The sequence below is a fragment of the Dendrobium catenatum genome, unplaced genomic scaffold (assembly GCF_001605985.2).
Source record: "Dendrobium catenatum unplaced genomic scaffold, ASM160598v2 fragScaff_scaffold_1038, whole genome shotgun sequence".
Lineage (NCBI taxonomy): Eukaryota > Viridiplantae > Streptophyta > Magnoliopsida > Asparagales > Orchidaceae > Dendrobium > Dendrobium catenatum.
This window is the reverse complement of record NW_021319500.1, coordinates 2414034-2440662: the sequence shown is the minus strand read 5'-3', so window position 1 is coordinate 2440662 and position 26629 is coordinate 2414034. Positions and strand designations below refer to the sequence as shown.

Genomic DNA, 26629 nt, shown 5'->3' with positions numbered 1-26629 from the left:
AAGATTACAAGTAAGTAAGTAAGCAAAACTATAATCCAACAATCTCAAGCAATAAAAAGAGATTTTGGATTCTAAAGAAAATGAAAATACATTCTGAACAAAAATAAAAGACTAATTGGCTAAAACTCGAGGACTCGGAAAATGATCAAATTCTCGAAAGGGTCAAAAGCTCGTTTGGGACATAGATTGAGCATAGCCCCTGGTTGCCCAGTAGACCGTCCAAGGGGCAGCTGAACAAGTTCAGTGATCATCATCGTCCATCCAAAAATGATATCCCCAGCCAAACATGTTGAGCCTCAACTCCTTCAGATTACCCAAAAAAAATCCAGAAGATAGTCTTCAGGTAATACAGTAAGCACAGATCTTGCATAGCAGCGACTTCCAGCTTCCAGGAGACAGAAAACAAAATTATTTCCAGCCCAGGGACTTTAACAACACAGCTTTCTTGATTTTAGAATTAATTGTGGTATTACAATCAATAATACCACCAAATAATATGTCATTTCTAGCTCTCCAAACAAAGTAAATCGTAGCTGAGGCAGTAAGAAGGTAGTAATTTCTTGTTTTAGAGTTGAATCCTTGCTCCCATATACTATCATAAAGCTTGTGAATGTTCGACCTCATAAGAAGATTGTGCAACCAAGGGAATTTTTTTTTTTGCAATGTTAAAAGTGAAACTGCATTCAAAATAGAGATGGGTAGTAGTTTCTCTATCACTGTGACAGAAACAGCAAGTGTTAGGAACCAGAATTACACGAACTGCAAGAACATCCGCAGTTTTTAAATCCCCACGAAAAGCCAACCAAGCGTAAACAGAATAACGCAGAGCACCTTTCTTATGCCAAATGTATTTATACCAAGGCACCTTGTTCATGTTATCAAAAAACTGGACATTGAAATCCCCAAATTTTGGGTTCAGCTTATCTCTCCAGAAATGATTTTCACTATGAGTATCTATAGTAACAGTATTAATAAGTGAAAGCAGGCTACTGTCCATGCAAATGGGGAGATTCCACTTATCATTTTGTATTATATGTGAAATTTTCCAGTAAAAAAGAAAAGAGAAGCTGGAAATTGTGGTCGTGTTAGAAAGGTAATCAGCAACCGAGTTACCTCCACACCACGGATCCCAGAAAAAAGACAGGTTGCTGCTAGCATTAACAGAAAAGGTTATACAGCTTTTTATCTCTTTTGCTTTTACACACATAAGTTTCCAATAATGTGAATTTTTACTGGCATTTGATTTCCACAGAGAATTGAATCTGGCTCTCCACCAAGAAAAAAGTAGAGAGTTTTCGTTTAAAAACCTCCAAATAGTTGAACAAGTGTAGCTATGCTTAAGAGACTCAATCGAAGGGATACCCAGACCCCCATTAATCTTTGGACAGCAAGTATTTTTTCGGGATACAGTCGTAAGTTTTCTCTCATTGATTTTGCCATAAAAGGTGAATCTGGAACAATGCCTAACAATTATTTTGCATCAACTCTTAGGTATAATTGAACCACGTATCCAGTAAGCCAAGGTATTGGATATTGTGAATTTGATAAATTGAATTCTCCCCGCTAGTGAAAGGGTTTTGGCTTTCCATCCTTCTAGATGAGAAGTGATTTTTTGCATCAAAGGTTGAAGTCATAGATTTTCAGTTTTTTATAGAAGATTGGGATCCCCAGGTATTTAATAGGAGAGAAAAACTGTTGAATATTAAGGATGTTGCAAATGTCCACAGCCACAGGAGTGTTCTTAGAAATAAGAATAGAACTTTTCAGAGGGTTCACTTGAAGCCCAGATACAGCCGCAAATTCTTGAAGAATAGAGTTGATAGTATATGCATTCCTTGTTGTGGCAGAGCCAAACACAAGGAGATCATCAGCAAACATAAGATGGGAGACCATGCAATTCCCAGCTTTAATGGCTTTAAAAGTATTGTTAGAAGTCGCAAGATCCAAAATTGAGGACAAACCATCCATGATTATACTAAAAAGATAAGGGGACAGTGGGCACCCTTGCCTGATTCCAGAAGTGGAGTTAAAGTAGCCTTTGAGCACCCCATTTATACAGATTGAAAAGTGGACATTGGATGTGCAAGCTTTGATCCAATCAGTGGTTTCTAGAGATTTCCTTTACAAACGTCTTGAAGCTAAAGGTTTTCCTAGTTTGTTTTTTGAAGGGTGAATATTCTAGTTCGTACTTTTTAGTAAGTTATTACTTCTCCTACAAATTTATTATAAGCTCTATTTTGTTACACCTTAAGTTTTTGTTCAATTTTATTTTTAATGTTTGGAACTTAAGTTTTTGTGCATTTTTTGTTGGCTTAGGAGAGGTTACGATTCAATGTTTTTTTTTTTTTTTTTTGTTCTAAATTTTAACTAAAGCATTTATTTTATTGTAAATTTTGGCAACACTCTGGAGTTTGGAGTCTTCCCCATGTAGGGGGTTGCATCAAGGTGTGTTAGATTTTCCCGCCTATCGAAAAAGACAATCATGATAGATGTCACACGACACCGCGATCGAAATTTTCATTCTTTGCCTACCAAAAAAGACAAAAAAGATAGCCACAAGTCTTCAAATACATATTTATAAAACATAACATTTTCTTGCTTGTGAAAAAAGGCGAACACATGTACTTATTTTCATGCAAATAAATTATTTCGCTTGTTTAAAAAAAAAGTCATGGCATTACTTTTCATGCATATAAACTTCCCCACATACTAAAAAATGGTCAAGAGTACTTATTTTTTCATGCATAGGAATTTCTCTAACTATGAATCAAGAGAAAAAGCAGGAGAGGGGGGTTGAGACTGGGAAGGATAGGTTTAAGTGAGAGAGTGAAGAGTATTTAAAAAAATATTACAGAGTGAAGAGTATTTAAAAAAAATGTAATATTTTTTTAAATACTATTTATAATTAATTTCAAATATAAAATTAGATTTTTTTCTCAATTAATCTTACCTCTACACGACCATCACATATTCATCCTATACGCACATCGATGACACCTCAATTCACACACGCAAAATTATAATTTTAATTGATCAATCCTGGTCAATATGAGTATCAATCTCAACTATTTTAGCTATCCTGAACATGTTGATGCTGTCCATTTTACAAATAGAGTCCATTTCGACGATTTAAAATTTCGATCAACACACTGGCACATTTAACACCGGACTTTTTTGCTTTCGAAATTAATCGTGCGCGGTCTACATGAAGAACAATTATTAGGTCCTCCGACCAGACGTAGAGCTACGTCCGGTCGGAGCTCAAATCACAGTAAAAAACAAGAAATACCGAGCAATACCAAACAATAGCGAGGAATACCATCATGTGAAGAGCCAATACCGAGTTATATCGAGCAATACCGAGTTATACAAAAAAATACCGAGTTACTCGGTATTTTTTTGTATAACTCGGTATTGCTCGGTATTGATCTTCACAGAGCGGTATTCCTTGTTATTAACAAATAATACCTATCAATACCGAGCAAATACCGAGTTTTTTTGTGGGATTTTAGTGCCGACCGGACGTTCCTCTACGCCCGGTCGGAGGACCTAATAATTGTCCCTAATACTAGTATTGAGAACAGCACTTGTGAATACATCTGACATGCTAAAAAATATTGCCGATAAGGCACACAAATTGAACCATTGAAGAAACAATAGAATTAGAATCAGACCTTTAGCCCATACAACCTTGCCTTGGCATCTGCAACTCATAAAACGGACAGACAGTGAATAGCAAACAGAAATAAGCCTCGGCATGTCAACAACAAAGAGGTAGCATATTAATTGAATGTGATTTCTTGCAGCAGGAAAGCCAAGAATGTCCCAGCTTTGCAGCACCATTCCTTATCTGGATAATTGGAAAGTTCTAAATCTTTAAAAATGAATATACATACAGCATGTTAACATGCAGGGCAAAATGTTGACAACAAAACAATTCAGTCTATAACCCCACTAAACTTTTCATCCATTTAAAGCCTGAAGCAGGCTACCAGCTTCAATAAATTCCAGAAAAAAAATTAAAAAGCTCAGGCTGGCCAACAAACAATTGCCACCCGTTTCAGTAACAAGACCAGAAGTTCTACGCTTTCAATTAGGACATTCTGGTTTCCTGCAATGGTTCATTTCTATTGCAACCACGAGCACTCCCCAGCTGAAGAGCTGGAAATCAAGAATCAGAAAGAACCAATAAAGGCCCAGGCAAGGCATGGATGGATTCCCGTGTTTCCTACCAATGAAAGCTAAATTAGAATTAATTACAATAAAGCCTCTTACCAAGTGCTTCAGGAAAGCACCAACAGTGAAACTGTCGGGACTCCTTACTGAATGACTAGCCTTCCATTGATGCACAGAGTGAAGAGCTAGAAATCAAGAATTGGGATGGGATAATCTACTGAGGATGGGGTGAGTAGATATCTAGCATTTCTAGGTTTCCTCCCAATGGCAGCTAAACTAAAACTAATTACAAGCTTCTTAATCGCTGCTTCAGAAAAGCAGTAAGGACCACCATTATTCAACTCCGTCGCGACTTCTTAGCCGAATGATTAGTCTTCCTCTTGTGACGACTAAAGTCTGATACAAATCGGAATGTTTGACCGCATCCTGGTTCGCGGCAAATGTAGGGACGGTCGCCAGTGTGAACTCGTATGTGCTCGGTCCGAGCCCATGCCCACTTGAATGTCATCTTGCAACCCTTCCATGGACACTCGAGTGGACGGTCATCCATGTGGACTTTGCGATGTTGCATCATGTACTTGTGTGAGAATAATTTTTTCCCACACCCTTTAACAGGGCAGATGTCCCGCTTGTGCAATGACAGTTCTTGCTTTGTGCCAAAGCTCAAAGAGCAGCCATCAATATCACAGGTGTACTCTCCCTCATCATCATTTGACTTGGGAGGCTGGCCTCCCTTAGTTCTACTCTCATTTGGCTTTTTGAAGCATGGTTTAACAATTTTGGTTTCATCAAATTTCATTGGTCGTTTTCTGAGACGAGAGCTTGGCCCTCCTTCAGTTTCATCTTTATGTTTCAATCTACTATGACTGCTTCGAAGAATCCTACCTTTGTTTTTCTGAGAAATTTTATCATCATCTTCAATGGCCTTTAAGAAGTTATTTGATTTGTTTAATCTCTGTCTCTTTTCATTCGACTTCTGCATTGGTTTCTTCTTCCTCTTTTTGGGTTCTCTTGAAATACTGCTACTATCATTCGCATAACTCCCCTTGGATTCTGGTCCAATGACAGAATTTGGATTAGTAATACCACCACGCATAAAGGGTCCTTCCTCTGCCTCTTCATCTTGAGAATCCTTACGTTCAGCCAAATAAGGATGGACTTGATTTGACATCCAAACTTTCCCGCACCACTTACCAGCAACAACTATTTTCTTTTGCCGACCTGGTTTCCTTCCAGAATTCTTTGTTTTCCCTGAAGAACTGTTTGGAGAATTGCAGCTGAATGACTTGTAAATGACTGCATTGTATGGCATCTGTTTGCTATAGAGTGGAGATTTGCTAAGACTGGCGCTATAATACAGATTGATGCCGAGTTTGACTGCCCAGTCGCTATTAGTGGGTATGCTCTCCTCATCCTTCAGGGCTGCTTGAATTTTTTCATGATCCTTTTCAGCGGCTTCTCTGAAATCAATCTTGTTCCACGCATAACTAATTCCCAATTCCTCAGCCAATGCCTTTGCCTCAGCTTCGATTTTAGGATAATCTGCATATGATGGTATAGACATGCTTAATCAATACATAAAAAGACAAAATTGATGGCAAAAGAAGCTTAAATTTGAGCTCAAGTGAAAGAAGGCTAAACTACTTAAATCCTTCCGACCCGAACTGATGTGAAACCATGATTTGTTTTCTTAGAAATTAATAAAATTTGTTGTGGCAATGATTAAATAATTTAATGCTTCTCAAATTTGACAAATCAAGAAAGATCTTAGAAGTTAACAGTGCGTAGGCAAGTCGTTACAACTAAATTTTGCAAGTTCCTTAAAATAACAACTTAAATGAACGTAATGAAATGATTAGCCAACTAGAATCCAACGGTTAACAAAGTAATCGTCTCACCTTGAGGCACAAAGTCACTCTTCTACTTCTAGGGTTGTCGGAGGACGAAGAACCATATGAGAAACAAGATCACTCCAAGGTAGACGGCGCAGACGATCCGTAGTGATGGCGAGGGAAGCGGCGGCGGTGAAGGTGGGGAAGCGGGTGGATGTCCGTTGATGATCCAGTTGTAGTCTGAAAATTGCCCGTCGATGACGTGCACAAGGGTGGGGAGGATTTGATCCAAGTAACCGTCAATGGTGTCGTCGTGATCAAACACCACGTCGAAAAATGGGGATCGAAGAACGTGGATGTCTCCATAGACGTCGAACACGAGTCCGCCTTCAAGTTCAGGATCTGCCATGCATCATTGCCGGAAAAGAATGAGTACCAAAGGGGGAGAGAGAGGATATGTGGTGGTGGCAAGAGAGGGGAATGGATTGGGCCGAAGTGAGGGCTTGAAGGGGGCGGATAGGTTGAGAGATCAAAAGAAAATTTCAGGAATCCTGAAATTATTTCAGGTTTTGGGTGAGAGGGAAGGGATTAATTGTGAATTTCAAATTGAATCCCATTAAGGAGGGGGGCGGCAATAAGGAGGGGGATTTGGGGCTGATTTTGTGGAGCTAATAATGGAATTTGGGGAAAGAGAAGGCCCATTAAGGGGGCCGGCCACATGAATAGGAGAGAGGAGCTTGAGTTTTAATTAAATTGATTGCATAAATTAGGGAGTTAAATTAGGAAACATTTAATGGCTCATGAAAATTTGAAATTTCAAATTTTGAAACTCAAAGGAGGGGGCGGCCGGCGGCTAGAGGAAGGGGCAAGGGGCGGGCCAAGGCATGGGGTTGACCGGCCGGCGGCCTGGGGAGGTTTAGGGCTAGGCGGCGGCAACGGCAAGGGGAGGGAGAAAGGGAATTTTCTAGGGATTCGAGCGGCTACAAATTCACTAAACTCAATTATCTTCAATCCGGATTTCCACACAATTAACTTGGACAAACACTAGAACTCACAAAGAGATCTAGTTTTCTCCGACGAACTCACTAAGAGATCTAGGAGGAATGAAGTCACAAAGAGAACAAAGAGCAAATTTTCATTTCATCAAAAACTAACTCAAATACAATGACTAAGCCTATATATAGGCCATCCGAAAAATAAAAAGCATAAAGACGACATTGCCCTTAGGCTACAACAAGCACTAACTCCCTCATAGGGGTACAAATGGAAAAACATGAAATATAAATGACATGAATAAAATAAAACATCAAAAACAAAAGACTATGAATCATGGTCGTCGCTCGACGACCCTCCGATGGTAAGTGTGCTGAAATCTCCTACGGATGTCCTCATCACGAACTCTCTCTCTTCCCTCTGTCTTCCAACCTTCCTCACATTCCTCCATGCTCCCTCCCCCCATCTCCCTCCTAGATGACATTAAAATGGAACTTTCCTTGCAATAATACAATAGAGATAAAAATTTAACATTGAGCTTCTTTCAGGTTACTTCTAACTTTGCTCGAGTACCATCAAGACATGCATTATTTTAGTATGATATTGGACAATTAGTAGCACAACAGAAATATCTAATCATTAAAATCAATTTTTCCAACCACCTAGGGAATTGCCTTTGGAATCCCTGCAAGCAATGTTCCAACTCATTGACTCATTTTTTTAGTCAATTAACTTCTGCCAAACCTTTTGAAACAACTTCTGAACATTGGATCTCACCTAACCCTTTACCTTTATAAGTTCATGATCTCTAACTTTAGATATTCAAAAACAGAAAAATAACTAACATTTAATGCTTCATAAGGTCCGTAAATAAAAATTACAAACATTGCAGGATTATAATTAGAGATGGCTAATTAAAAGGGCAAAAAGTGATATCACATGAACAGAACAACAACAAGAACATCAAGCTTTTATCCCACTAGGCAGGGATAGCACATGGAAAAAAAAAAGCACAGTTCTACTATGGGCATGCAATTCTAGTGTTTTTGCCTGACCTGGATGACATAATAGCATAATATGGACGCCACCAACTGAGCAGAGTTTCTTTTCAACCTCCATAGCATGTTGAAGGCAGAAGACATGCATTCTAGAAGAATCTTTGTCAGATCTCTGCATAGCTTCTACTGCAGCCTTTTTCATGTCAGAGTGATAACTTATTAAATGAGCTGCTCCGTTGGAATTTTCACACGGTACATCTATTCCATAGGAGGGAGCAACACACACAGAAAAATCATCAGAACTAGGTGTCGCGTCCTTACTGCTAGAATGGATAGGCCCTTCCAGAGGCCAAATTGAATTGCTTGAAGTTGGCACTTGCCCACCATCCTCTATACTATGTAGCACCAATGATTTTTTTTGTTCTGGCTTGCAACATCTGGAAGACTCCAATTTCAGGAGACATCTATCATCAGCAATCTCACTTCTAAGATTATTTGGGTCATTAGAAGTAGTGCAGAGAGAATTCTCAGCAGGTACCACATTATGGCACTTTGCACCAACCAACTCTTGTTCAACTTCTGCAAAAGGAACCTTACCAAACCATAGATCTGGGTGCTTAGTTGCAACACGATCATTATCTAGTTTATATGACATTTCATTTGGAAGTCGTTCAACATCAGAATCTGATGACTCGCCTCCATAAGCAGAAGCTAAGAGATCTAGAGCAGAGATGCCATTCTGTTCGGAAATTTCAGAACCCACTTCAATAGGATGTGAGACAAAGGTTGAATATCTACTAGAATGGTCCGTATCTTCGGCAAATCTTTCCTTCACATCCCCATCAATTCGTCCTGCAAAACAGTGCTTGAAAAATAAAATATCGATCCATTAATGCTGGAGCAAACAGTCCTCCATACCTTACTAAATGAACTGTGACTGAGAACAAGCAATTCAATTCTTAGTGGATTTAGTACATTTGAACTGATGTGTAGGCTTGGCATGACATGTTAGAAACAAGAAACTCATATGAATGGTTAAAACTACCAAGGGCTTAATTTAGCTGAGCACATCAAATATGAAAATATGAGTGAAATACTCTTTTGCTTAATGCATTCACAAAACCGAGAAATATAACCTTGAATCATAGATTCATGTCAATCAAGATGAAGAATCAATAAAGTAAAAGGCAAGTTCTCCAATAAATATATTTCATAAATAAATGAAGAATAATGGTTGCCATTTCAACTCTAAAGAGCCACTCATGTCAATAGTTGTAGAAAGAATCCTTCTTCACATGCGGCACAAGTGAATAGGTGCAGAAAGAATCCTTCATCATGTACAACAACAACAACATCAAGCCTTTGTCCCACTACATGGGGTCGGCTACATGAATCCTTTTTCGCCATTGTGTCCCGTTAAAAGTCAAATCCTCATTTAAATCTAATAAAGAAATATCATTTCTAATATTTTATAACCAAGTTTTTTTAAGTGTACCTCTATCTTTCTTAACATAAGACAAATCTAAAACCTCAACTTTCCTAATCGGGTCATCGGAAGGCCTCTGTTTAATGTGACCAAACCATCTAAGGCGACTCTCTCTAATCTTATCTTCCACTGGAGCTACTCCAACCTTTTCATGTATATGCTCATTTCGTATCCTATCTTTAAGGATAAAGCCACTCATCCACCTAAGCATCCTCATCTCTGCAACACTTAACTTAGTATTATGCTTCTCTTTTAATGGCCAACATTCGGCACCATAAAGCATTGCAGGTCTCACCACCATCTTATAGAATTTTCCCTTAAGTTTGAGGGGAACTTTTCTATCACACAACAAGCCCGATGCATTCCTCCACTTCAACCATCCAACTTGAATTCTACTGATAATATCCCCATCTATGTCACCATCACTCTGAACAATAGATCCAAGATATTTAAAGCGTGTACTCTTATTAATGACTTGATCGCCCAAAGTCACAATGCCCTCACTAGGTCTATTGATACTAAAATTACACTCAATATATTCAATTTTAGATCTACTCAAGCGAAAACCTTTGAACTCTAAGTTTGACCTCCATAATTCAAGTTTACCTTCAACTCCCTCTTTAGTCTTATCAACAAGAAGAATATCATTAACAAAAAGCATACACCAAGGTACATCCTCTTGCAAATGTCTAGTGAGAACATCCATGAATAAAGCTAAAAGATATGGGCTTAAGGCTGATCATTGATGTAATCCAACCGAAATAGAAAAAACTTGGTCAAACCACCTTGTTTGAACACAAGTAATAAGTCATGCATACATATCTTTAATGATTTGAATATAATTTGAATATAAGCATTATTAACTCCTTTCTTTCAAGAACTTTCCATAACACTTCCTTCAGAAAATAATCAAATCGATGACATGAAAATCTTCATAGCATTTCATAAGTTAGAAGTCATAAGAATGAATAAGAGAACATTCATCAAGTCTTGCAAATAAATTCAAATAGTTGTTAAAGAGATGAATTAATTTTTCATTAAAACAAACCTTATATAAAAAATACCTGAAAGAAAGTTGCATCTATTGCAATCGAATAATGAATGCAAAAAAAATTCAATAGAAAAAATTGATTACATGAAAATATTTATGATAAGTTAAGTCATAAGGTAGAATTCACATTAATGAATAAAAGAATACTTATCAAATCCAGCAATTTATTTCAAATATTTAATACAGTGGTGCATAGAATAAGCTATTATTTAATAAAAACTAAATACCAAATGCATAGAAGAACCTAATTTTCATCTACCTGCAACCGAAAAATGAAAGCATACATTAATTAAATTATCATGCAATGACGACAAAACTTCAAAATCATTGTAATACATTACATCACGATGGATGATAGCAAATCCTTTACAGAACCATAATACGAACAAATCATGTAGGGCACGAGAAAAATAAGCTTTATATAATCTGCTAACTCGGTCACCATGCATCCATTAAAAAAGAAATGTTATTGACACAATAACAAAAAGAAAAATATAAAAAAAATGATATATTCAATAGACAGAGAAAAAAGAGGACATGAAATGAGAAAAACAAAATGTTAGGTTTATTACCTAAACAGCCATTGCCACCCTGCAATTTTGTGTCATGGGCTACATCAGTAATTTCTCCAGAACAAAAACCCTGGTCAATAAGAGAGCAACAGCCAGCAGAAGTTAGATATCTAGCCGCAGCTTCTCTTGGTTCAACAACAGCCACACAGGCAAAGCTTAATATTCCACATGTGACACATGATAGAAGTCCCTGATCCAACAACCCATCAGCTTCAAGATTGCTTTCTTTTTCCTCTTTTAAATTCCGCAACTCTAGCATGGAAGATGCAACCTCAGTAGTCACAGATTTGTTATTTGAGGTTGCAGCATGCTTCTTTCTGTGGTATACAGCGACAGAGTTTCCTTTCAGAGAACCAAAACCACTTAAATGTTTCATTCCAGTGTTCCTGTCTAACATGACATCATCAGAAGGCAAAGTTCTAGATGCTTTCAGTGCTTCCTCCCGGCTGCACAACCCAAGTGATAATCTGGGTTTAACCTTTACTTGAGATCTGACAAGCAAATTTGATGATAAAGGACTATCTGATGTATCACGCGGAAGAACTATGCAAGAAGATCCCTTCTCAAGCAGAGAGCTTAAAAGGCCATTAGTCTCAACAACACTTTGAACAAAAGTTTTTTTAATCATCAGTTCTCCTTCACCTCGTATCTTATCTTTTAGTCTTGAACTCCTTGGCTCATTATTTCCACACATAGGCATCCTATGCAAGGAAAACAACACCCATATTTACCAATCACCTTATATCCTTAAAAAATAATAGCATTTGAAGTTGTAACTACATTAAACAGTAGCCTTGTACTAAGGACAGCAACTATTACTATTAAGTGCAAACCTTGAACACAATGAAAGTGCCAGAGCATAGAGCAATTGATAATGAGACACCATTGGAGGATAATTAGTGGATGCCCTCCGAATTGCAGCCTCTTTTGCTACTCGTAACCATCCAGGCGTGGCAATATTTGCTGCCTCGCCACAATTAAATCCTACAAACAGTAAGCAAATTGAAAACACGTCACAAATCTTATTCAAGTATACTTAGCATAAAAAAACATTAAAATACATAAAACATACAAGGAAACTTAAAAGAACATATATGAACAAGCAGAAGGGCATTTAAATTCTATTATGTAACACCAATGGCTGCATAACTTCCATGATCATTGAGTTTAACTTAAGAGTTCGTGATAAGAGGATGGGGACAAAGGAGCAGAATGGAGAATATCTCCGATTTAACACCCTACTAACTAAAGAATTGGGAAATAAATCCTAGCAGAATTTACCATTCATACATACCATATTGGACTAAAGATTCTATATATATATATATATATATATATATAAAGAGGCAGCCCTACAAAGATTAACTTTTTAAATTGGCATCATAACAGGATAAACACCAACTAAGATAAAAGCAGGTGACATTGTTGTCAAGCCAATCATGCAAGCTACAATGACACAATCACTCTTAGTGGTTGATTTCTAGTGATGATCAAGTAAAAAGGAAAATAAAGCTATGAATTATTCAATCAGAACTTTTGAAAGATTGCATCACTTACAACAACAACATCAAGCTTTTATCTCACTATGTGGGGTCAGCTATATGAATCATTTTTCTCTATGGTGTCTTATTAGGAGTCAAATTCTCATTTAAATCTAATAAGAAAGGTCATTTCTAATATTTTCTAACTAAGTCTTTTTAGGTCTACCACTATCTTTCTTAATATAGGCCAAATCTAATACATCTACTCTCCTAATCAGGTCATCGGAAGGCCGACATTTTATGTTGCTAAACCAACTAAGGGGACTCTCTAATCTTATCTGTCATTGAAGCTACTCCAACCTTTTCACGTATATGCTCGTTTGACATTCTATCTCTAAGAGTAAAGCCACTCATCCACCTGATCATTCTCATCTCTGCAATACTTAACTTAATTTTATGCTTCTCTTTTGATGGCCAACATTATATGCCATAAAGCATTGCAGGTTCACCGCCATCTTATAGAATTTTCTCTTAAGTTTGAAGGATACTTTTTCATCTCACAACATGACCGATGCATTCCTCCACTACAACCATCCAACTTAAATTCTGCTAATAATATCCCCATCTATTTCACCATCACTCTGGTTAATAGACCCGAGAAATCTAAAAAGTGTACTCTTATTAATGAATTGATCACCCAAAGTCAAAATCCCCCCACTATATCTATTACTATTAAAATTACACTTCATATATTCAATTTTAGATATGTTCAAACAAAAATCATTAGATTCTAAGGTTGACCTTCATAATTCAAGTTTACCTTCAAATCCCTCTCTAGTCTTTTCAACTAAAAGAATATCATCAACAAAAAGCCTGACCTTAAAGATAATTCTGATGGCCTACAAATCACTAAAACATGTACTACTTATAGCCAGGCCTTGCATATTACAGTTTTACAGTATAAGAAAATATAATAGCAGATAGAAAAACTCCTCTCAGCTATAGCACAAATCACAAGACAGTGAGGAGCTTTATACCAAAAATTTATTGCATTCTATAGTTTTTCTAGGTTGCTAAGAAGAACCAATAGAGCACTTTCGCCTACATTAATTTAGTTTTCATTGTCTATAGAAATTTTGTTAGCAATGAATAGCTTAATATCTCATTTGGAAATGACCAATAAGAGATTGCTGGAGTCAAAATGTAAGCATAATGCCTCCTTCCTACAGTTGCCATTGAAAAGGAAAGCAAATTCCCATTCAAGAACATTGCTTAATTTCTTATTTCTGTACAACTTATACTTAGGGATTTTATTATCTAAGGATGTTATCCTAAAGGACTGTTCTAAACAGTTATACTTAGGACTCTGCATTTTTCATCTCCCTAGATCAACATGGTGCAAAATCTACAGTGCTCTCACAGTAAAGATAGGGATGTCTGAAGCTTCAACTCTGCAAATATTGGGATTTGTTACATCCAATTAAACCAAATTATCTAAATATCATATTATTAATCCTGGAGGGAGAGAAAGAGAGAGAGAGAGGGAGGGAGGGGGGGGGGGGCTATAATTGTTGTTACCGAGCTATTAGTGGTTACTGAACTACCACCAGAAGACAATGACATTTTACTAGAGGGATATAAAATCAAACATTCTATGATTTTGCACTCCATGATAACCACAAGTGCAATATATCAAACAGGACTACGAGTAATCCAGATTTCCTAAAGCATTTGCAAATGCTGGAAGTTCACATAGTCATCATCAGCGTCATTATCTTTATCTTCATCCCAACTAATTCTTGTCAGCTTTATGGATCCTCTTTCAAAATTCAATCCTATTGGGTGCTACATGAAGAAAATTCCAGAACTTAAATTTTTAGCTAGTGGATAAAAAAAGTAACATATATGTAGTGGCACAAGAAGTAGCCACAAGAAAAGCAAGGTTTATTTGAAATAAGAGATTGGAAACCAGTAACTTAATGCTTTGTAGATACTGTAGGGAATTACATTTGTTCGGACAACATTTCGGAATACGACTACTTTAAATATATCTGAGAAGCAGTGGAAAAGAAAATAATAGGAATAACTGATAGCATACCATGGCTAAATCCACAATGATAAGATCCAGGGAAAGTGACAACAAACTCTCCAGCATTTTGAACTAATCTGCATCTCATTTGTTAAAATCATCAATTATAGATTGAAAAAAGTAATATTAAAATGAACGAAGTTTATGAAAGTCCTAATTGAATAGCACCTGCAGCATGGAATGCCAGCATCAATAAGCACTTCAGGAGACATAACAGTGGTTTTCTCTCCAAGTATAGTAAATGTCACTGCCACGAAATTAGCAATCTGTAAGTGAGCACATTTATGTTACAAAGAAATAAATGAACTATGAAATGCTATACGAAAGCTATATGATTCGTATTTCAAATTAATAAAATGAGGAATAAGCAGAGTATAAAAAAACAAAGAAAATGATTTATTATGAGCTTATATGTAGAACAAAACAATGCAATAACATAGGGACAACTCTGATTAAGAACCATACAATTTCAAATATGTTTTCTAATGCTCATCTTAAAAGTGAGCAATATAGTCCGTATCAGATGCTTAGCCTATGGGCAGATACTGCCCATTTTGTTTATTTTAGTTGATTTTATTTTTTGTGTTCTTCTTTTTAAATATAACATACCTATGACGATGATTCCTATAAAGATCAGGTTTTGTTCTTTACTATGGAAATTTGGTTGGTTCACTGTTGACTGATTGCTTGATATGATTCGCAGGTTCGTCAAGCGGCATTATGATTGATCCAACAATCACAATTGATTCTTGATTGGGTTCTTTGATTGCTTTTATGATCTGAGTCTTTAGTTTTAGGCTCAAGCAGCTCTTGTGCCTTGGAAGTGTTATTGGACATTTAGCTTATGCACAGCACTTTTGTATTCACGTTCACTATGACTTTGAATCTTGATTTCTGGAAGCAAATTTGTGATTTATCGATTGATTGTTTTTACTTATCACAAGATTTCGTGACTTCCACCATCGCAAGAATCCAACAATAGGTTTTTGTAGATTTATCGTGTGATGTCTATTTGAGAAATGAAATTTTTGGGGAATTCAGGATTACCTTCGTTGGGAATTAAATTATTATAAATACAATCCATGAAAAAATAGTTTATTGTTTGAAAAAATTTTATCATTCCTCTCTACATTTGCATGCAAGTTGGACATAGATCTTAAAGTCTGAAGAAAGTGCTGACTGTCAATTTTCAGGGAAATTCTATCATTTGCATGTTGAAGGCTTGGATTTTATTTGGTATCTCCTTTCCTTGTTTTTTTCTATGTACTTGGTGAACGGTTTGTGAGCATTATTATCGTTTATTAAATCTGTGACACTATAGAGTTTCTGAATGAATCCTGGGATTTTATGCATCGTTTTTATGATCTAAAATTTATATTTTATGAACAATAAATTAACATTTAAAACAAATTCTTTTGTTTTTCTTTCAATTTACATCACACAAAAAAAAAATGGATGTCTAAATAAAAAGTTTATGGATTACAAATTTGGTCTTGGTGTGTCCCTATTGCATCTCAATCAAAATTTGTATTAGGAAACCCTAGACCTTGGGACATACTGCAATAAATTTGGTATTAAAGCATATCGTTGCATCATTGTATCAGCTAAAAGTATGATTAAAAAATTAGACTAATCAAACAAATTAAAATGCAATTTAGATGAAATCGTATATGCTATGATTCTAGACGACAATAATGTGATTATTATGAGGTTCAAAATTATATTCATACATTCCTTGAGATGTATACTCATACAAAATCAAATTACATCAACAATTTTGCAGAATTATTTGAACATTACAATATGCCAAATTATCAAAGTAGAATGTGTTAAATCAACTAGTGGAACATGCTCATTTATTTCAGTGAAGTGTTATTGAGAAATCTATATAGCCAGATATGAAACATAAGCATTAAAAAGCGATATTTTTCATTTCATAATTATAAGATCAACAACATTTCGGGACTGAAAAAAGTTACCTGTTTGCAAAGAGCTCATATTTAACTCGCTAAAGAGCTCATATTTGACTCGCTAAAAAGCTCATGTTTGACTCACTTATTAACCGAGAGTTGTTGCGAGCCAGAACATTCACGGCCGTAGAGAGATAGTGAGTTAAATGTCTTAACTTTGTACAAAGATCAAGCACACACAAAGATACACAAAAAAGGTGCATAAATAATAAGAGACACTAGATTTTTTTACGTGCAAAACTTGAAAAAAAAAATAACCACTAGTGTTTGCCGTTGATAAAAAATGATGCCCTTCCTCGAGGGAAGACATTGGCATGATATAGCATATATACCTTGTATAGAGTATATTACATGGTTGGAGTTGGAAGAATTCCATGGCATGAGAGTTGTTCTTAAGAGATCATTATTTATTTGGTCGGAAAGACCATATTCGGGTGATGAAGATCGGATGGACCGTAGTAGGACAACGGTGGTTGAAGGGACCAAAGTCAGGTGATGGTTGCAGCGGGACAGTAGTTGGGTTATGGTGGTTGGAGGGACCGTAGTTAGGTGACAGAGGTCGTAGGGATTGTAGTGGATGCATGGAGATAGGACCATAGTCGAGCAACAGTAGTCTGAGGGACCGTAGTCAGGGGGTAGTGGTCGGAGGGACCCTAGTAGGGAGACAGTGGTCAGAGGGACCCTAGTAGGGCAACAAAGGTCTGTTGGACATTAGTCAGACAATGGTGATCAGAGAGACCGTAGTCAGACGATGGAGACCGTAGTCAGAAGATGTGGTTGGAGAGTCTGTAATTGGGTGATGGAGATCAGAGGACAATAATCGGATAACAAAGTCCGTAGAAACCATAGTAAGGCGATAGAGTCCAAAGGGAACAGATTACTAACTTTGGGATTACTTAAGCATGTAAATGTATTTGACTTCAAATGTGCTAATTATAGAATTATTCAATTGTTATGATTGAATTCTTCAAGTATTGTGCCAATACATATTATCAATTTTTGGAGGCAACCATCTATCTTATACTAACGTGAAATCTAGATCATAATTGGTATGTATTGTAATTTCTGTTATTGATTCGTGAGGATAGTTGATTTTTGTCAAAAATGCTCTTACAAACTACATTTTCTGATTGTGGTGTTAGCCTTGATCCAATTGTGATTTTATAATCTTAAATTTCTACACACAATTTCCATAAGATAGCCATTAAATTATCATTCATTGCATATGTTGTGCTTTCTGATTTTCATCAAAGATGGTTCTTTGTTGAAATTAAAATTGTGTATGGCAATGTATGGCAAATTTGACTGAGTGGGTAATCTTGTGGATCACATCTTAGATTTGCATTAGAAACTTATTAAGTAAAATATCTTGCATTAAAATGTTTAATATATTGATACAAAGCTCAAGCAGCTTACATTTTGACATAAAAATATTATGTCAGAAATAGCAAATCAAATTTAGTGGGATAACATCATGCACTTGGTAGTTGAAACAAGGGCAGTCATAATATATACAGAACTATATTTTTTAAAAATGAGTAGAAGCATTTTAAATTATTATAGAAAAAAAAACGCTTGCATTTCACAGTTGATTGAGCCAATAAGAATGTGTCTCAAACAAAAGGTAAGCACAGATCTAACCCATATACATAATTAAGTTAATATGATCCAAATTCTATAGGTAATATTTTCCCAAAAAGTGAATATGAATTGTATAGTAGCTTCACTTCTGTCCCAAGTGAACAGGTCCTTTCATTAAAGGTCTTAGATTAAACAAATAGACAAGGAAAATTTAATAGGACACGCTACTAAGCCAAAATGATTGAACGATGCCACCAAAAAGCCCTTGAAAGTTAAAAATTTTAAGGCTAAATACGAGCAATGTTATAGCAATTGATAAAAAATTTTGTGAAATGGTATCCGTGTAAGAATCATCCAGGATAAATACAGAGTGATTCAATGCGGCTAAATATAAGGAACTGTGCTTAATTCTATAACTCTAACATCAAAAAATACATTCTATCTTGATAAGTTTAAATCAGAGACAAGATGATGTAACAAAAAAATTCAATTTCAAGCAAGGACATAACGATCAAATGCATGGAAATCAAGTTTGTTGATATAATGAAGGGGTGGATTTCCATCCCTGCTTGCATGGTCAATCTCCTCCTTCATAAATGTGTGATGATCAAGATCAATCAAGATGACCTCCATTCAATATCGAATCAATCATAGCTAGTCCTCCCTTCAATTCCAATCAACGTGTGGAGAATTTTCAATGCTTCAACTAGATTCATAAAGGCTTGGTTGTCCAAACAAAATAAAGAATCAATATGTTCTCATATTAGAGGGGAATTCTCTTGCAAAATACGGGTTGACCAAAATTCCAACTAGTTTGAAATCAATTTTTGAATTAATCTGTGTATCATTCTTGCCTATTATAGCATGGCCGGGCCCTGACTTACAGTAAAATAAGAATTGTCACTTGAAGTTGTTTAAACCTTCCACTTATGGCATGGAAGGTCACTCCTTTTGTTTATTCTAACGGTTATGCCATATGCATAAATGATATATAATCATGGGATCAATCATTGAAGAAATAAATTTGTTTATTGTTTCTTTCCAAGTATTGGAAGATAGCTTGGTGATTTTTTTCTACAATTGAAGGTCTTTGGTGAGAGCTTAAACCTTTCGTTGTGATTCCTCGAAATACTTTGATGGGAACATTCAAAAAGTCGATGCCAAATGTGGTGAGGATGATTAAGATGGTTGTGAAACAAAACTAGGCAAATGAAATTAAATAATGAATGATTCTAGTAGCATCTAATAAAGATAAGGTAGTTGCAAAATAGATATAAGGGATTTTAACGTATATAATGAAGGATAGAAAATGCTCATACTCTTGATAGTTATCTAATTATTATGTTTTAGAAAAAAATTAAAAATTAAAAAAACCATTGAGTTTTATAAGAAGACATAAAACATGTAGTCAAGTTCAGCTCACTGGGAATTGTATGAAATTGCACAACATAAATAGTACACTATAGAATAGTGCGTTCTTACACAAACTAGGAAAAAAATTACCAACTATTATATATTCAAAATATATGCACTGCGCCATGTGGATGTCAATCTATAGTTAGGATGCACTTCTAAAGTACAAGTTCAAGCTCAAATAGGAAAAAAAGGGATAGATGCCTTAATAAGGTTATTGGAGATTTACGAATTATAAGGCGAAAAAGCGGGCTTTTATTTTTTATTATTCTTGTTATTTTTCAGTGAAGGAGGTAGAGGTGAAACTTTGTCCTATCGTGCACTGATTTAGATATCAAACTAGTCACCAAATCTATAGCAGAGAGAAGAATCTTTTATATAAAGCTATATCCTAAACTGCATGGTATTCCCCAAAATTACCAAGACAATAATAGAAAGACAAGGGATTAAAACAAGAAGCAGCAAAAAGAAAAGGCAAAAACAAACTTAAAACTTCTACAAAAAACAGTCCATCATAAATAACATCTACCATACTAGTAATTAGTGACATCTAACAAAAGTAAGTAGAATGAGTCACTAATTGAACTTTGGGTCATTATCAAGCCCCATCTCTAAATACGGAGAGTACCTGGACAAGTCAATATTGCGAGTTAAAGTAGTTAGACAATGCTCCTGCCATTTCTTTTTTTCTGAATAACCAATTCGCTTTCCCCTGTCCCAAAGAGCTTGTTCTACTCACCACTCGTAATCCTCCTAAAATGTTCACTAATTTCACATACCGTCATATAATCCTTATCTTTTGCAGTTATACATATATCTCATCATCTCTACCTTAATTACTACATTAGTGTAGTTTTTGTATGGTATGGTATCCATATTGGCATTCAAATTCAATACCAGAAAGTTTCAAAAGCTAAACAAACTGAAATAGAAATATCAAGGTGGGGAAAAGACGCACTCAAGGGATTGACTTCTCCGCAGTATCCGTGAATCCTTACAATGTCCTCAAATGCAAGAGCAGCATCTCTTGGCACCCCATACCAGGTCTTTCCAGCGCCCAAATGCAGGTAATTCATGCTATGTAGCTCATGATCCTCCACATGCCAGGCAAACCAACTAAACATCATGGCCACATAGACCATAGGGGAGGTCACGCCAGGAATCTCTTCCTTCATGAATCTCAGAAGCGAGCCCTTGGCTCTCGACACTCCCCTCATATTCCAGGCAGTCTCCCCTACATTGCTTGCTGCCTCTTCCTCCCTCCATCGCTTCCCTGTGGTGCTGCCAATGGGCGGAAAGCCCGAGCCCGGTATGTCATTGGCGTATTCCACAGAAAAGGGCTTGTCAGCACAGGCCTTCCAGTAAAGGGTTTCTAACTCAAGCGCTGATAGAGATGAAGAAGACAACTTGCTACTCCTTTTCTGCCGGTTCATATGCTTTTTCTTCTTCTTCTTTAGAGAGAAAGCGCCAGAGGCGGCGGCGGCAGCAGCAGCAGCAGTAGCGGGGGCCGTCTTCGAGAGGTAGGAGAGCTCGAAAAGCTTGGCCTTAGCCTCGAACTGGGAGAGAGTGTAGCAGTCACCGCTCTGCCAAACAGGCTTCTGGACGGGGCGGGGGCGGCGGGGGCAGAAGCCGATCTGCTGGTGGCGGGTGGAGAAAATCGGAGAGCGCTTGGAGTTAGAGTTGGGACTAGGGTTTGGGCTAGGCGAAGTGCTAGAGTTGGGTAGGCGGGCAGCAAAGGATTTGTTAAGGTTGGCAAAGGCGGTCTTCTTAGGGGCAGCGGGTAGCGGGGGAACGATCTTGCAGATGCCGTAGGCAGAGGCCTCCTTCTCGATCTTGAGGATGTAGGCGATTGGATCCTGGAACTCCGAGAGGGTCGGGCGGTACTCCGGCGCTGCCGGAAGAGACTTCAGCCATGGGAGGATCTCAACCGACGGCGGCTCGACCGCCATTAACGAGGATGAGAAAAGTGAGGACCGGAGAAATCAAGCTTCTTTTCTCAGCTAAAGTCGATTCTCATTTGTTGCTAAGAATGGTTTGGGGTTGCAGTGGGTGGAGCAGAAGAACGGCGACGGGAGAGAGAGAGAGATTGGCCGGAGTGGGGCTGGAGCTGACAATTGTGTGCAGGCAGAGTAAATGTGATTAGCGTGCAGCGGTTCGGCAGTGGGTGCGGACGAGCATCCAAAAATCGAAACACTTCTTGCACAACATTGTGTTGCGTTGTTTATTTTTTATTTTCATTTTTTCTATTTTTGAGCCTGGTTTTGAATCCGGCCAGGCTTCTGGATAAAAATAAGGAAAATTTACATAAATATTGCTTTATATCATAATATCAAATATACTACTCATATTTTCTTCCTACCACTTATATATTTTATTTATACCATTCATATTTTATATGAAAATGAACTATGGTGGTATATATGTAGTATTAAAATTTTAAGTATTAAATATGTAAATAGAGTAGTATAAAGTGAATATATATATGTAAATCTCCCTAAAAATAAACGATGGTTGTAAACAATTTTTTTTGGGCATTTAGGTCATTTAAGACAAACTCACACACACAATGTATACAGAAGACTCGAACCCAAGACCTCTTAGTTTGGAACTTTTATTACGTCCGATGAACGTACGTAGAGCTATGTTCGGCCGGCACTAAGATCGTAGGCACAAAACAAGAAATACCGAACAAATACCAAGCAATACTAACAATAACGAGAAATACAATTATGTGAAGACAAAATACCGAGCAATACCGAGTAATCCCAAAAAATACTGAGTTTTTTTCTAGAAAAAACTCGGTATAGCTCGGTATTACTCGGTATTGATCTTCACAAAGCGGCATTCCTCATTATTACCAAACAATACCTAGCAATACCGATCAAATACCGTGCAAAAATCGAGTAACAATCCTCTGACCGAACGTAGATCTACGTTCGATCAGAGGACGTAATAAAAGTTCCTTAGTTTGAAGCATAAGGTCTCAATCAATAAGCCAAGATGAATAGTGTTGTAAACGATACTTCAGTAAGTTCAAGAAGCGACTCATAATTTAAAATTAAAAGCTTCAATGTTAGACAAACTCAAAGCAAGTGCCAATTTTTCCTAAAAGCCGCTAGATCCAGTTTATGATCCATTTTGACCAAGGCTTGATGTGGTTTCATATATTATGAAATCCTCTTTGATCATTTTGGTGAAGATCTATCCATAAATCATTTTGGATCAAGTAGAAAATCACGAGTGGTTTAGATTTCATGGTTTTATTACTACTTTTAAAGCAGCTTTTCTGTAAAAAGATTTAAATTTTTGTATTAAAAATCTGCTTTAAGAAGCAGTACGGAAGCCGTCTCAAACGAAATCTAAAGGAAAATCTAGACATGACCTAAAAAATTTGAAGTTCATAGAAAAATTCATTTTAAATCAAAATTTTATAAATAAACCTTCCATTAATTTAAAAAATTCATATAAATTTTAAAAAAAAATTAATAGGTTTTTCGCTAACCCTATGTTTTATTTTATTTAAATAATGTAGAAGGTTAGTTATGTAAGCTTAGGGGTCATGGTTAACCCCCTAAGTTCAAATTGATGCAATGGTATATCCAATAAGATTTAGGATCTGTGATTTTTTGTGTTTTTTTTTTAATTAAAAAAGAAAGGTTACGATGAAAGACCCCAAACAGGGCCACAGCATTAGTTTACAAAAGGAACAGCAAAGGCACAAAAAAAGGCCAAAATGAAAAGGGCTCCAAAGGCACAGACTCAGACCAGCATCGGGTTGCCAGGGAGGAGCCATCCATGGGGCACAGCAAAACCGACAGAGAGAAACAGCCAACACAATGAACCACCCAGATTGCTCACCAATCCTGGCCATCCACGATGCTTGCAGCAGCGCTGCTTCCTCATCGACCATAACATAACTGATAGAACAACCACACCGAAAGGAACCGTCGAGAGCAACCACACAAAAATAGAATAATAGATCCAATGTGCAGCCAAAAGAAACCAAATGAGGAGCCACAATAACCATCAGCGACCACGACGGCCCCTTCCCCGTGACCTACCACGAGAAGCAACGGGGACAAGAGGTTTGTCAAGTAACACATTGAAAGAGTTACCAGGATCGTCGTCCCCAGAAGATTCCAAAAAATCAGATTCAGAATCAGATGAACCCTGAAGCCAGTCCAGATTCACACGAACATCAATACCTGAATTGCCCTTTACATTATACACTAATTATTGAGGATTAATTAAAGTGACAAGAACATCTACCAAATTATTCTTAACTAAACAGTCTTTAGGAATCGAGTTAGAAGCGCCAGAAACAGAAGCATCACACACTCCCGCACCCATATTATCAGAAACAATAACAAGTTTACTCGGACATTCCAACACAGACGGAGCAGACCTCACAAACATCAGAGGACCAACACACGGAGGACCCTCAGCACTATGACAGACACGAGGGGAAACGAAATTCAAGCCAAGAGGAAGAAAAGGTTTAGCGTCAGGAGATAAAATAGCGGCCGCCTCATCACCATTAACATTACCACCCACATCAGAAACCACAACATTTTCCACAGCAGCTAAACCGACCAAAACAGGGGAGGTAGGATCACGATCAGGCGAAATAACAGAATGCACCACAAGTCCGAAACTAATAAAATCATTCTGAATAGGCATAGGCATAGGCGAGCCAGAAGCATCAACATCACCATCTACACAATCAATAGCCATATCCACTCTACCACTTTCATTAATCAAAGCCTTAAGAAGCACATGGGGTAAAGTTACATGATTATCACAATCCAAAATGCCCGGTACCACCTTAACAGCAGGATGGACAACCGCACGATTAGAAGGAGGGTGAAGAAGCGGGCAATCAAGTTTAAGTGACCCAGGGACTTACAGTGAGAGCAATAAGAAGGAAAGGGATCCATCACAATCGATTGAATGTAGCCTAAGCTCTCGGAACCAATCCAGATTTTCTCAGGATACACTTTGGTAACGTCTAATTCCACAAGTACACGAGCAATATAAGGTCGCCTACCAGAGGAGGTAGCCTGATCAATTTTCATATGTTTACCAAACATGGAACCAAGTCCATGTAAGATTCTAGGGGCAAAAAGATGCGGCCTGAGGTTGGGAAAGGAAACCCATATATGGATAGAAGGGGATTCGACATCAATGTCAAAGGTAGGGGATCATTTGAAAATCTTCATGAAACAATTGTTCACTAAATATGAGCGATGGGAAAAAACGCGACAATAATCCATATCATTCTCAAGTTTGATAAGAATATGCTTAGAATTAAGGACAGTGACAGAAAAAACACCCATAAGTTTTAGATTGAAAAAAAATCTTCGAATCGTCTCCAACGACGGGCGGCGAGTCAAAAATTTACCAACAAGCGCAAACTCAAAAGAAGAAGCAAGGGCTAACACTTCCTCATCCGAAATCCAGAGAGAAGGAAGCCCTCGAAAAGATGAAATCTTAAGATCAGAAAAAAGAGGAGTTAGAAGCATGGGAAGAACCCGCTAAAGCCTCACGGAAAGAACGAGACGAAGAAGAACCTGACAAGAAACCTGGATCAAAAAGCCTTTTACCCTCCATAACAAAGGAAATCACATAAAAATGCAAAAGAAAGGAGAATAAAACTTCCCAGAGGCGGCCGGAGAAGCACGCGACGAAGGCAGAGACGGCGCAAGACACCAAACCCTAGTAGAGCACATCTCGCTATATTATTCTAAATGTGATTTTTTGTGTTAATTATGCATAGGATAAGGAGTTTAGAGCCACTAATTGCACCCCCTTACTTACCCCCTTTCTAAGGTAACCTAGTTGTTGCCTTTGGTGGTTTGGTTAACCATATTAGGGGATCCTTATTGGGCACAAATTAAGTGGGCTTGGGCCTTGAGATCAAGTGATCTCATAGCCTAAATTTCACTGTGATTGGTGCCCATTTGGTCAACCAACTAGGAACCCTCAAATCCTCTCCTAGATTTTGCCTAGAATCTTAATGAAATCATAATTAATTCAAATTATATCTTAAAAGTTTAAATAATCTCTCTAATTGTTCATAATTGAACCCTTAATCCATGAAAAATAAAACCCTCATGGTCAGACCTCTAATTTAAATTTTAAGGAAAATAGATAATTAATTCATTTAATTAATTAAAAATATTTAAAAACTATAGAAAATCCATAAATACTTAAAAATAAAATCCTCTTAGGTTATTCCTGACCTTTGGGAGTGATTCCAAGAGGTTTGTGATTGATTTGAATCAAAATCTAAAAATTTTCTTAATTAGGCAATTTTAGAAAATCCAAAAATACCTTAACTTTGAAAAAACACCAAAAAATCTAGAAAAATCTATTTTAATCAAACTGAAAGCCATTAAACTCTAATTAGAATATAGTATTTTCTAAAAATATCAAAACTCTAAAATTAAGTCAAAGTAAAAAAATCAACTTTTTGGTCAACCATAGTTCAAAACTAGGTCAAAACTTTGAAAAATCATAACTTAATGTAAAAAATTTCAAATTGAGCAAACTTAGAGTCTAATTACTCATTTTAAGGTGTAATTTTTACGAAAAATACTAAAATTCTAGAAATAATCTTAAATTTAAGATGTCAACTTTTGGCCCCTAAATTAATGTAATTAAATAATTCCAAAAATTCCAAAAATTCAATAATTCATTTAAAATTGTAAAGAATTTTAATTTAACCATTCAAGTCAGCAAACAACCCATCTAATTAAAATTTATCAACCTTTAATCCTCAACCAATTATACAACAGCGTCTTTAATATGAGATCAAAGATCACCTCTTTGGGAAGTTGGCCTGATGAATTAAGTGGAGTGTGAATTTAGACACTTGGCAAACTAGTTAAATTTAGAACAAGATGTACTTATCTTCAAAATGGTGATCTTGATCTTCAAGCTATCCAACTCCAACCTGATATTTGTAGCGATAATTGTGAATATGAA

The 26629-nt window shown here is 36.8% G+C and overlaps 1 protein-coding gene across 2 annotated transcripts; it reads right to left on the bottom strand.

Annotated features, from left to right (window-relative positions):
• Positions 1-3782: 3782 nt before the first annotated feature.
• Positions 3783-21868, bottom strand: LOC110093399 (lysine-specific demethylase JMJ705). Of its 2 annotated transcripts, XR_003701887.1 has the most exons (8): positions 20601-21868; positions 14847-14925; positions 14688-14755; positions 11942-12092; positions 11109-11809; positions 8057-8851; positions 4276-5718; positions 3783-4161 (listed from the first exon to the last, which is right to left on the bottom strand). XR_003701887.1 is itself a non-coding variant. In XM_020818273.2 (7 exons), exons 1-7 carry the CDS (start codon positions 21589-21591, stop codon positions 4514-4516), a joined length of 3990 nt encoding a protein of 1329 aa, XP_020673932.1. In that variant the 5' UTR covers positions 21592-21868; the 3' UTR covers positions 3794-4513. The 2 variants fall into 2 exon arrangements, 1 of the variants encoding a protein (XP_020673932.1); XM_020818273.2 differs by having other exon boundaries at positions 3794-5718.
• Positions 21869-26629: the final 4761 nt, after the last annotated feature.

What these genes read in the sequence shown, in the direction of transcription:
- LOC110093399 (XM_020818273.2), bottom strand. Translation starts at nt 21,591, where the DNA reads ATGGCGGTCGAGCCGCCGTCGGTTGAGATCCTCCCATGGCTGAAGTCT. An exon ending in GCTGGCATTCCATGCTGCAG is followed by an intron (nt 14,756 to 14,846) that starts GTGCTATTCAAT and finishes AATGAGATGCAG; the next exon opens with ATTAGTTCAAAATGCTGGAG. An exon ending in GGGTGGCAATGGCTGTTTAG is followed by an intron (nt 8,852 to 11,108) that starts GTAATAAACCTA and finishes ACTGTTTTGCAG; the next exon opens with GACGAATTGATGGGGATGTG.